This window comes from Pectinophora gossypiella, chromosome 13 (genome assembly GCF_024362695.1).
Source record: "Pectinophora gossypiella chromosome 13, ilPecGoss1.1, whole genome shotgun sequence".
In the NCBI taxonomy this organism is placed as follows: Eukaryota; Metazoa; Arthropoda; class Insecta; order Lepidoptera; family Gelechiidae; genus Pectinophora; species Pectinophora gossypiella.
The window spans coordinates 12,556,609-12,569,861 of record NC_065416.1 but is presented as its reverse complement, the minus strand read 5'-3'; the positions used below and the strand labels follow the sequence as shown (position 1 = coordinate 12,569,861).

General features: G+C 37.8%; 2 protein-coding genes across 7 annotated transcripts in view; both read left to right on the top strand.

The window, feature by feature from the left end:
- The window catches only part of LOC126372138 (membrane-bound alkaline phosphatase-like), a 53,029-nt gene that overhangs the window by 20,509 nt on the left and 19,267 nt on the right, over window positions 1-13,253 (top strand). For both annotated transcript variants that reach the window (XM_050017741.1, XM_050017742.1), the window contains exon 2: window positions 10,539-10,840. In XM_050017741.1, coding sequence (XP_049873698.1) covers window positions 10,539-10,840 — 302 coding nt within the window. The remainder of the gene's footprint in view (window positions 1-10,538; window positions 10,841-13,253) is intronic.
- On the top strand, window positions 1,674-8,413 carry LOC126372092 (uncharacterized). Of its 5 annotated transcripts, XM_050017633.1 has the most exons (3): window positions 2,911-6,204; window positions 7,240-7,312; window positions 7,766-8,413. In XM_050017633.1, the coding sequence occupies exons 1-3, from the start codon at window positions 2,956-2,958 to the stop codon at window positions 8,149-8,151; spliced, it is 3,708 nt and encodes a 1,235-aa protein (XP_049873590.1). In that variant the 5' UTR covers window positions 2,911-2,955; the 3' UTR covers window positions 8,152-8,413. The 5 variants fall into 5 exon arrangements, with proteins under 5 accessions (XP_049873592.1, XP_049873590.1, XP_049873593.1 ...); XM_050017635.1 differs by adding an exon at window positions 1,674-2,904 and having other exon boundaries at window positions 4,733-8,413; XM_050017636.1 differs by lacking the exon at window positions 7,240-7,312.

Below are 13,253 nucleotides of genomic sequence, written 5' to 3'. Positions count from 1 at the left end.
CGGTAAAACAGTATGGTGAGCCGCAGGTGCCACAGAGACTAGACAGAGACAGGCGATTTTCTTGAGTTCTCGCTCCCGCACTCCGTCGGTAAAACAGTCGAATTTGCCGAGTCACGTCTTCGATTCTTGATATTGGTTTCTTTGTAAATCTTCATAAAATACACGAACTCGATGTTTTCTCACATCCCGGACGAGCCCCCATAATTTTGTGGGATAATTGGCAAGAAAATAAAAACGTTCGAACACTGTATTTTATTTTAAATTGGATTATGCCTTATACACCGACTTCAGTTCATATTACCAGAGAGAGGAAGTTCCTCTTGACATTTTACTTTTTAAATTTTATGTTTCTTTTGTTTACGCAAAGCCTAAACATAGTACAGCCAAAATCAGAAAGGTAAAATATTAAACTATCCCACATATATATTATATCATAGTTGAGAAGCTAAGGTAGCTCAGTTGGTAGAATGCTTGCCTCTCACTTTGAGGTCGCAGGTTCGAATCCAGCTCAGGCCTAAACCAATGATTGTCGAATTTGTTTTCGAATTCATGTCTGGATCATAAGTGATTATCACGTGCAATCGAAATGCATTTTCGAAGGTATGTGACCTAACCTGTATTGAGCTGGTTTTCACTTCGCGGGTTGGAAGGTCAGACAGGCAGTCGCTTCTGTAAAAAACCGGACCTGTCAAATCTTCAGGTTAGGTAAGCGGACCCTGTGAAAAACGGGATAATGCTAGGGGAATGATGATGATCATAGTTGACAATATTTACGTCTATGCTAGACCGGCCGAGTAGTTAAATACCATCTCAGGCAAACGACCTCCGTGGGCCAGTGGTTGATCATTGGACTCACGATCCGACTTCGACTCCCGGTGTGGACATATCACAAACATCACATTGTAAACCCATGTTTGATTAGGACATTGCAGGCTGATCACCCGATTGTCCGAAAGTAAAATGATATTGTGTATATTTAGTCAACATTTTTAGACTTTCATTTTCAAAAGCAGTTAACAAAATTACGTCAACGGATGAAAAAACATAATAAAAAAGTAAAAACATTTTATACCAGTTGTATTTTATAAACAGCCTCCGTGGTCTAGTGGTTAGAGCGTTAGGCTCGCGATCTGGAGGTCCGGGTTCGATTCCCGATGGGGACATTGTCGAAATCACTTTGTGAGACTGTCCTTTGTTTGGTAAGGACTTTTGTGGCTTGAATCACCTGATTGTCCGAAAAAGTAAGATGATTCCGTGCTTCGTAGGGCACGTTAAGCCGTCGGTCCCGGCTATTAGCCGTAAAAACACCTCCACCAACCCGCAGTGGAGCAGCGTGGTGGAGTATGCTCCATACCCCCTCCGGTTGATTGAGGGGAGGCCTGTGCCCAGCAGTGGGACGTATATAGGCTGTTTATGTTTTATGTTTATGTATTTTATAAAAAAAACAAACATAAATTCACAAAGGAAACAAAAATTCTTTAATTTCCTCATGACGATTGCCTTCATCATTATGATCCGAATAAAATCGGATTCAGCGGTTAATGCCCGACTCGAGAATCGAACACGTGACTTAAAGATAAAAGTCACGTGTTTCCTCAACTGGGCTCTTACCGTTTTCAATTTGAGAATGGTCATTATTGTCAGATAATTTGTTATCAAATTCTAGTATCAGCTATTATTATACTAACATGAATTAATAAATGATCATTATCATAATAATAATTAGTTAAGTACTATCTTTTTAGTTCAATAATAGAGAAATGACAATGACCAAATTACAACAAAACGTGTTTCTGATAAATTTTAATTGCTTCATTATTTAAATATATCACGTTGTTCGCGCTGTCTACAATGACGTCACTCCTCGAGCAGCACGGGCGCGGGGTGATTAACCGCGACCAGCGGCGCCGCGGCGGCCGGCCGCTGCCACACCGCGACGCACGCCCCGCACCACTCGCAATTTTCATATAGAAGAGGACACACGCGCGCTTGTCGTAGCCTTTATTCCTAATATTTGTAACGTACCTACTACAAAAATAAATTGTCTTCATTATAAAAGGTCATTATTTTATTTGTCTTGCCTAGACAAATATTGGCGACCGTCGATAAATCGGCTCGGAATTACGAAGTCTAAAATTCCAAATTTGTAATCGTAACGGACATATCATCTTGGAGGAGTCAGTGCCTGGCGTTCTGCGGGACTTCTGTGTCAGCAGGGGAGTGCTCTTTCCTTGTTCCTTTGATTTTCCATCCTCCTTTAATTGTGAAAGTGTATAAATCTCTGAGTGAGTAAAATTGCATTTACCTACATAATAGCTATCGAATTTGTATGCGGGTAAAAATCCATTAGTTTTTGCTTGTAACCAAATCCGATATACATAATACAGCCTTAATGGTGACTGCCTACGCTTTATATGATCATTACGTGCCTCATAATTGTTAAAGCGCAGCGTAGGTACCTGCATACCTTATCATTATAGATAAACTTTAACGTTTTAATTTCACGTTTCATAAGCTATATACAGCTGTATTTTTGTACCCACTATCGCAAGCGTTGCAGTCTGCTTCTTCTTAATAGCTAAACTTTAATACGAAATATCACCTCATTTATTAAAATTCACCCGCTTTGTGATAAAATTCCGTCAATTACCTACGTTCTTCAACTTGTCACTTCCTATGCCCTTAGTTAAAAATCGTAAGTTATCTTAATTACGTATCGATATTCACGTAAATTTACCTAAACAATTCCAGGTAATAATATTCCTACGGTCACACGTACTGCGCGTGATCAAGCGCTGGCGCGTTGGGTCCACGCATTTACACCGTGACGCCAGCCGCACGGCGGCCTATCACACCGTGCAGTAGCAGCTACGGGGATTGGATCGTTGAACAATCAACACTGGGGTTTGGTGCACATTTATTATCCTGCCTAATTTGTTGAATTTGCCCTTGATAATGTCTACCGGAAGTGATAAAGGTGGCGGTACTGATCAAAGTACGCAAATGAAAGAATTAGTTTGTTCGCGAGGTGCAAAAAAGGGTCAACTAACAAAATTTAACAATTTTATTACAACTTTAGGTCAAATTCCGATTGAAAATATTACAAGTTTACAACACAAAGAATTAATTTTCCGTTTAAGCAAAATCGAAAACGTTATTCATGAGTTTAATGAAATTCAAACTAGGATTGAATTTTTAAGCGAAGATATTAAACATACAATTGAAAGAGACATCTTTGAAGATCTTTACTATTCTTCTATACCTATTGCTCAGGAACTTATTGAGTCATATTTAAAAGCCAATCCTGTAGACAAATCAGATGGTAACAGCGATCATTCGCATATATCAGTAAAAACGGGCTGTAACCAACTTAACAATATCAAACTACCCACAATTAGCTTACCAAAATTTGATGGAAATTACTTGAAATGGCTGGAGTTCAGAGATACCTTCGATGCATTAATAAATTCAAATGAAACAATTTTAGACATAAACAAATTTCATTATTTGAGATTGTCTTTAGAAGGTAGTGCAACTGTTGTCATAAAATCCATAGAATTTACTTCAAAAAATTATAAAGTGGCATGGAATTTGTTATGTTCTCGTTATGATAATAAAAAAGTCTTAATAAATAACCATTTAAAAGCGTTATTTTCCGTAGAACCATTAACGCGTGAGTCACACAAGGCCATTCAATTTTTGATTGATCATACACTTAAAAATTTAAGATCACTTGAAAGTTTGGGTCAGCCCACTGACAAATGGGACGTTCTCATTATTTATATTATGGCTAGCAAATTGGATCCCAATACTTTATCAAAATGGGAAGAGCACAAAAGTGCTTCCTTAGATGGAGAATCTTTGGATGAATTTATTGCATTTTTGCGTAAACGTGCAGACGTTCTAGAAACAATATTTTTTGGCAAAAGCGACAAACAAATCAATAAACCTTTTTCATCAAATAAAGTTAAATATACTGATAATGATAATTATAAAAGATCGTCTCCACAAAATAATCAAAAAAGTTTTGTCGCTTCTGGCAAATCAAATCGTAATTATAACCCCACTTGTCCATTCTGCAAAGAGAACCACAGGATTGTCGAATGCGACAAATTTAAAAAAATTTCGCCGGAGGATAGATCAGGTGAAGCCTTAAAACTTAATCTTTGCTTGAACTGCCTACGGCGTGGACATTCCGTTAAGGACTGTCGCTTGGATGGAAGGTGTCGTGAATGTCGACAACAACACAATACTCTGTTACATGTCGATCAAAACGTAAATAAGGACAATAATCAAGTTTACCAGTCAACTTCAATACCTATTTCTTTGGCAGCCCAGTCAGCAAGCCAAGTTCTTCTAGGTACTGCCATGGTACAAGTTGTTAACACTAAAACCAAAAATACTTACCTGGCCCGTGCCTTGCTTGATGCAGGCAGTCAATCGTCATTTATAACATCGAACCTAAAAAATAAAATGGGCATAATCAGTGAGAAAACAGATTTTTGCATTACCGGCATTAGCAACGCCCCAATTCATTTGTCCGATAGCTGTGAAGTAACTATTCAATCTCTAAATGGCCGTTTTACTGTCGCTCTTAAATGCTTAGTGATGCCTAACATAACCGGTCACTTACCTAATACTCCTGTGGATATTTCGCGTCTCAATTTACCCGCGAACATTAAGTTAGCTGATCCTAAATTCTATCAGCCATCATCAATTGATCTTCTTTTAGGTGCAGAAATATTCTTCGATGTCATTACCACAAATAAACTCAATATTGGGCCCGGGATGCCCATCCTCCAAGACTCTAAGTTCGGATGGATAGTGGCAGGTCCCCTTAACGTATGTAAAGACATTCCGAGAAATACCTTTTGTAACTTTACTAAAGACATAAATCATAACTTAATAAAATTTTGGAACATTGAGGAGGTTTCTTTACAAAAATCGCCAATGTCACCACATGATGAGTTTTGTGAACGACATTTTGTCCAAAATACTACTCGTTTGGCAAATGGTAGGTTTTCAGTCAAAATGCCACTTCTTGAAGATCCTGAAAAATCGCTCGGTGAGTCATACTACATGGCCGAAAGGCGATTCTTAAGCCTTGAGAAAAAATTTATTAAAAACCTAGATTTAAAAAATCTTTACCGTAACTTCATTAACGAGTACGAGGAGCTTGGCCACTTAACAAAAATTAACAAGCCTTCCTTCGGTTATTTTATGCCTCATCATGCGGTGATAAGGGAGTCAAGCGAGACAACAAAGCTCCGTGTCGTTTTCGATGCGTCAGCTAAGACTAAGTCTAACAAGTCTTTGAATGATATCCAAGCGATAGGGCCGACAGTCCAAGACGAGTTATTTGACATTTTGATTCGTTTCCGTCAACACAAATATGTTCTGTCTGGCGACATAGCAAAAATGTACAGGCAAATCATGATAGATGAGTCACAAAGACATTTACAGCTCATTCTGTGGCGCGATGACGATACAAAACCCATCAATATCTTACAACTCAACACCGTCACATACGGCACAGCAGCAGCGCCGTTCTTAAGCACAAGATGCTTATTGCAGTTAGCAAATGAGTGCACGGATCCCCTAATTTCTGAAGTCATAAAACATGATTTTTATGTTGATGACCTTCTAACGGGTTCGTCCAATGAAGATGAATTACTACACATTCATAAAGGTGTGACAGAAACTTTGGCCTCTGCTCGCCTTCCCATTCATAAATTTCGTACTAATTGTCCTAACATATTTTCATCATCAACAGAATCCAAAATTCTTAATTTAGATAAAGAATCTAGTGTTTTAGGTGTACTGTGGGCTCCAAACACGGACACACTTAAATTCTCCATAAACATTGACACAAATGCACAAACATTAACAAAAAGAATTATTCTGTCAAATACTTGCAGGATATTCGACCCGCTCGGCCTTCTGAGCGCTAGCACAATTACCTTAAAGGTATTACTGCAAAAATTGTGGAAACTCAAATTAGAATGGGATGACCCCGTCCCAAACGAAATAAAAAAATCATGGGAAAAGGTAATCAATAATCTTAATCTTTTTCTTACAGTATCGGTACCGAGACACGTCATGTGTGCCTCTCCGGTAAAAACGGAACTACACTGCTTCGTGGATGCGTCCCAAGACGCCTATGCTGCGTGTATTTACCTGAGATCGCTTGATGAACATAATTCCGTAACTACAAAACTTTTATGCTCTAAAACTCGTGTAGCACCCTTGAAGCCTGTAACCATTCCGCGTCTTGAATTATGTGCAGCTCTTTTAGGTGCGCGTCTAAGCTATAAGGTCAGTAACGCGTTACGTTGCGAAATTGGTGATAAATATTTTTGGTCTGACTCCACGATTGCGTTAGGTTGGATTAAAAATCAGCCTAAATTGTTTAAAGCTTTTGTATGCAACCGCGTGAATGAAATACATGAGCTCACTAACCGAAACTCGTGGAAACATATACCGACGGACATCAACCCGGCAGACATGGCTTCTAGGGGAGTAGCGCCAAGCACCATGATCAATTCTTCTCTGTGGTGGGAAGGTCCATCCTTCCTCTTAAAATCGGAATCGGAATGGCCTAATCACCCAAATACAAAAATTGATTTGCCCGAAATTAAAGTTCATAAGAGCCAAGTAATCCATAAATTCATTAATTTTGAAAATTACTCAAATGCCAATAAACTAAAAAGGATTTTTGCTTATGTATTTAGATTCATCACCAATTGTAAAACTTCAAATAAAAACAAGTCTCCGTTAAATGAAGTAGAACTTAAAAATTCCCTAAATTTTCTTATAAAAAGGGCTCAAGGCGAATCTTTTTCCAGTGAAATTGAAACTTTATCTAATGGTAAATGTCTTAAAGCTAAATCACACATTTTACAGTTATCTCCCTTCATTGATGACTCCGGTGTGCTGCGAGTAGGTGGTCGCCTTAAGAATGCTGCTCTAAATTATGAGAAAAAACATCCAGCTCTGCTAGATTCCAAACACCACTTAACAAAAATATTAATGGCAGCTGAACACCTGCGTCAAGGTCATGCAGGTCCACAACATACTCTCTATTCGTTTAGAGAACAGTTCTGGCCTATAGGAGGCAGAACATTAGCAAGAAGCATAGTTCGTAAATGCATAACTTGTCTGAGACTTAAAGCCAAAACATTAAACCCGTTTTTCGGTGATTTACCTTCGAGTAGAGTTACGGAATTTTATCCTTTCCAGACTTGCGGCACTGACTTCGCCGGCCCCTTCATGATTTCAAGCAAGAAGGGCCGTGGTAACCGGGTATCAAAAAGTTATTTATGTTTATTTGTTTGTTTTTCTACTAAGGCAGTGCATCTCGAAGTCGTCAGCGATCTTAGCACCGCAGCCTTTATTGCATGTCTTAAACGCTTCATTTCTAGAAGAGGGAAACCTCATTATATATATTGCGATAATGCAAAAAACTTTGTCGGGGCAAAAAATGAATTGGGTAGGATGTTGCGATCCAGTCTGCGTTCTGTCTATGAATATACAGCTAATGAAGGCATTAAATTCACGTTTAATCCCCCTTACTCTCCTACATTCGGTGGGCTTTGGGAAGCCGGCGTAAAGAGTGCCAAGCACCATGTTAAGCGTATTGTAGGAAATGCCAATCTTACTTTCGAGGAGTTGAGTACGCTTTTTACACAAATTGAGGCGATCCTCAACTCCCGACCCCTAACTCCATTATCACATGACCCCAACGACCTTTCTCCTTTGACCCCAGGGCACTTCCTCATCGGGCGGCCGCTGACGTCACTGCCGGCACCACCGGGCGACAACATGAAACTTAAGAACCGTTACATCCTCATTGAAAACTTGAGACAACGCTTCTGGGAGAGGTGGAGGCACGAATACCTATCAGAGATGCAGCAACGAACCAAGGGCCGTCTACGCAATAGTAACCTTCAACTCGGAGACCTGGTTGTCTTCAAGGAGGAAAACCTTCCACCCCTAAAATGGAGGTTGGGTCGAGCACAAAAACTATATCCAGGCGCTGATGGAGTAGTCAGAGTGGCTGACTTCCTAACGTTCAGAGGGACAGAGCGACGAGCCGTCAACAAGGTGTGCCCACTTATACCTCAACCTCAACAACAGCCTCAAACAAGATGATCATTGAAAGAACGCCCTTCTTTCAAGGGGGGGCAAGATGTTCGCGCTGTCTACAATGACGTCACTCCTCGAGCAGCACGGGCGCGGGGTGATTAACCGCGACCAGCGGCGCCGCGGCGGCCGGCCGCTGCCACACCGCGACGCACGCCCCGCACCACTCGCAATTTTCATATAGAAGAGGACACACGCGCGCTTGTCGTAGCCTTTATTCCTAATATTTGTAACGTACCTACTACAAAAATAAATTGTCTTCATTATAAAAGGTCATTATTTTATTTGTCTTGCCTAGACACACGTGTTGATAAAATCTAAGGACAACATAGAAAAACAAGCCAGTAATCCATGTAGAGACGAGCAGAGACCGCAAGACAGTTGAAATAATACAACTACACATGGTATTGCAGTCCTAGAGAGCCGTGGTAGCCCAGGTCGCAAGTTTAATTCCCAGCACGGGCCTTTAGGCCCAGTAATAGTGTGTGTGTGTGTCCTTACGTCTAGTATTTTTTTGTTTAATCATTGGTAAACCAGCAATTTCACAGACAAGACCTAATATTAAATAACAATTGAGAGTAATTAAGTCATTATCTCCCTAGCATTATCCCGTTTTACACAGGGTCCACTTACCTAACGTGAAGATTTGACAGGTCAAGGTCCGGTTTTTTACAAGAAGCGACTGCCTGTCTAACCTTCCAACCCACGAAGGGAAAACCAGCCCAATACAGGTTAGGTCACATACCTCCGAAAATATATTTCTCAGGAAAGTGGGTTTCCTCACGTTGTTTTCCTTCTCCGCTGAGCACGTGATAATCATCTATAATCCAAGCATGAATTCGAAAACAAATTCTACAATCATTGGTTTAGGCCAGTGCTGGATTTGAACCTGCGACCTCAAAGTAAGAGGCAAGCAATTTCACAGATAAGGACCTAATATTAAATAACAATTGAGGTTAATTAAGTAATACTTAGTAATAGTAACCCCCTCCGGTTGATTGAGGGGAGGCCTGTGCCCAGCAGTGGGACGTATATAGGCTGTTGATGATGATGAGGAAGTAATACTTAAAATATACTTTGGTGGTTGATATTCAATAGGTAATAGGTTCAATTCTTGAAAACTCAATTTATAAGTGAAGAAATCATTAAGGAAGCGAAACATCACAGTCCAACCTCCTGCCCTTATCCCACTCTAGGATGGTTCCATTAATTCCGTTCCTCTTCCATTAATATCTGTCAATGGTGATCTTATTACTCATACCTTTCACACACATATCTTAAAAAAGATACATAACTGTCTATTTTTCTATTGTGTGGGTTGTGAGGTGGATTACCAACCCCATCAACCCTGATGTCAGGGTTACTATTGAGCCGCCAAAGGCCCCTGACACGACTCATGTAACGATTACTGACTTACATCAGTAAGTAGTAACCGGGACCAACGGACACATTACAGTAAAACCCAATAATAATGGCGAATACTTAACGATAAAAGTACTTACCATTTCGTTTTTAGAGCTCTACTAAAGATAAGAAAATCGTGATTTGCTATACATTAAGCCACAGAAATTTCGACAAATAATGTCTTTTGCTTACATCAATAACTAGTACACTACCTGTAATTACAAAAGCATCATCACGACCATGGTATTAGAAGATCAGTAGGGTCTGCATGACTACAGCGCCGCGCGCGATGCGAATTATATCGAGGCCTTCGACCTTTGATATTAATTATTTGTAACATTATTTATTCAAACAATAAAGCCAAAAGCATCTACGAAAATGGCCATAATTAGCGACGATCTCCTTTTTTTTCTGGGATTGGTTCGTGCTGACCATAATTCCTTCCTTCAGCGCTATAATCTATCGGCTTTTACATAGAATTCCCACAGACAATGCCCTTAAACCAATGCCCGCTAGGCCTGAAAAATCTTCTATCGTGAGGGTTGTCGCTAAACGTGATGTCAGGTTTTTGAGCCACTAAAGACCCCTGACAGGGCTCATGTAACGCCTACTTACTTAAAGGATACCTAGTAACCATGATCGCTTGCTAAACGTGCCCTCGGATGCTCGGATTATAGTATACTCTCAAGAAAAGATTCTTTCTTTTCTTGAGAGTATACTATAATCCGAGCGAGGTACACCATAGAATAGATAAAATACAAAACACGGAAAAACACATAACTCTTCATACTCTCATTGTATCCTCTTATTTCGAACAATCGGCTGATCATCCGGCAATATCCTAACCAAATTAGAGATCACCAGGAAACGAACCCAGGATATCCGGATCGTAAGACCATCGCTCAATCACTGGACCACAGAGGATAAAAAAAGAATATCCAGCGTTAAATCAGCAAAACTTTAAGTCAAAACATATTTTTCTTCTTTTTCAGAAGATGCATCCTCAACACCAAAGCCGAAGAAGGTTCTGGACACCATCATGACACCGGCTTACATACCTGTTGAAGAAAAACATGGGTCCTTCTGGAAGAGCAAAGCTCAAGATGCTCTTAAAGCTAAGATTCAAATCCATCCTAACAAGAATAAAGCAAAGAATGGCATATTATTCATTGGTGATGGAATGTCACTTCCTACCATTATGGCAGCAAGGACTTACGGTGGTCAGCTGGAGAGAGAACTCGGGGAAGATAATGTACTGCATTTCGAGAAGTTTCCCATCAGTGGATTGGCTAGGGTAAGTGTTTTTATTATATTTGAACAATTAAAAGATGAGGAAAGCGAGAAAGAAAGAAACATACAGCAGATGAATGAAGTATAACTGAAAATCTGGGGAGAAAGAAAATGAAACGAAAACGAAAAAAAATATATTTAAGTACCTAGTATCGAATCTCTAATGTATTATTTCTTAATTTGATTTAAAAAAAATATAAATTATAAATAATAATAATAAAAAATATATAATTAATATAATAAATAATAATAAAAAAACAATACAACAATATATTATATGTGTGTGTAAAAACAAAACTTTTAATATAAACTACTTTTTATATTATATATTTTTGTTAATAAATAAATAAATAAATAAATAAATAAAAATCGTTTATTTCGGACATAGTCCATAGAATGTTAGTATACAAACGACTTATAAACTAGTGTTAGTAGGACATTATTCGGGCATAAATACAAATTATAGGGTGTGAAGCTCCATCCACCTTTTACACGTACACACGTATATACGTTTAATTAAATATATATTTAAAAATAATATCTGATATTTTAATATTTCTTTCAAATATTTCTTTTAAAAGATTTATGCCAAAAATATTTTAACTCCAGTCTGGAAAAAAGCTTTGATCCGCAATCATCAAACTGTTTGCAAACTCTTTTCTGAACCTCAACAACAACATCCGGCCAAATCGAGGAGGAAGTCCAAGACAATAATTAATTACATAAACATTGTTAAGAATCTTACAAAAAATGTACAGTTAGGTCGACGGAGCGTTTACAGATTTTGGTACAGTCGTTTAGAAAACAAGAAGCCGACCGCTATTTCCTGATCTTGATTTGTTCCCATGAATTAAGATGTTTATAGTAAGTACATAAATAATACACAAAAATCACGATACATCATAAACTTTCACTAATTAAAATATAAAATAAATATAAAACTATCGTTTTCACTACTTCATTTTCTTGCAATATTTCCTTCATTTTAAATTATTATACATAAAGGTGCTGATTCCAGCACACACCATCTAATTTAATTTTAAGTTACACTTGTCATTTTTTATCCACTGAAAAGGAAAGGGCCAAAAAGCCCTCCCAAAAATATATATTGGCCAATAACCCGACAGAATTAAGTTAAGCAGTGACAGCACACGTCAAACAAGTTGAATATCAGCAGGATGCCTATTCTATTCGCCTGGTTTATTCATTCATTCACTCATTCGTTTTAAAATTAACAGATGTTATTCATCCGTCCTTTTCCTTTTTGGTGCAAAAAAAAAGAAAAAGTTATCAATGTAAAAATCGGGGTCAATATAATCTCGAGCTTAAAATAATTTTATTTTTAAAAAATAAGTAAGTATAGTTACGTACTTTGTTATTTTATTTTTAACTGTACTGTGGCGTTACGCAAAATTTCTTTGTAAGAAACATTTTCGTCTTTCGCCACTTTTTGTTGTTCGGCGTTTGATCGCTACGGATCGTCGATCATCAACATTGTCTACTTCGAAGAAATGATTATCCTCAATTTGTTTGATGCAAATAGTTACAATTCTAGAGCTGAAAATAGCATCAATATTTAGTACTTATTTCATTATCCTAGATTATCCATGTAATTTATACGTATACCTATTTCTGTTGTATAATTATACCAACGTTATGTAATAATAAACTTAATTGAATAAGTAACAATCATACGCTTGAAATCTTTGAAATGTAAACCATTAATTACATCAACATGTCTAATGTGATGAGTGATGATTTTATTTTATTTTATTGTCTTAGGGAAGCTTGACAGCATTATTCACAATATATGCGACTTAATAATAATTATAGGCCAATTACAAGCTACCACAAATATCTAATTAGGTGATTTATTTTTTACATCATTTATCTAAGTCGACATACATACATAAACTCAAGCGTATCTCCCACCGGGGTAACTATGGAACTCTATTTGCTTCGATGCTGATACACTCGAGAACACCTAACACATCATTAGTAGTATAGTTATTAGTATAGTTTATGTGTTTTTTGAACCAACTAGTGCAATAATATGATATATTACTGTTATTAATTTATAATAGTGAGAGTATTACTGTTAATAATAGTGAGATTTTAGCTGCTGAGAAGTTAGTCTCAACAGACTAGATTTTTTTATGATGAATGTTGTGTTCACTTGTAATTAGCTTACACATTAGTACTGTTTTATTTTGTTTAATTATGTTTTAACTAAATGTTATAATGTGCATAGCTGTAAGTGATCCATTAAATAAATAAACATCATCATCACATCAACAACAACTAACAACATCTAACTCGAGAACAAAAAATCATTTAAAAACTAAAACCCAACTACGGAAGAATCTAGCTCTAAAAATTAGGTGGGAACAGACGTGCATACACACATACATACATGC

What these genes read in the sequence shown, in the direction of transcription:
- LOC126372092 (XM_050017631.1), top strand. Translation starts at nt 2,956, where the DNA reads ATGTCTACCGGAAGTGATAAAGGTGGCGGTACTGATCAAAGTACGCAA. An exon ending in TGGTAACCGGGTATCAAAAA is followed by an intron (nt 7,313 to 7,765) that starts GTTATTTATGTT and finishes CTTTGACCCCAG; the next exon opens with GGCACTTCCTCATCGGGCGG.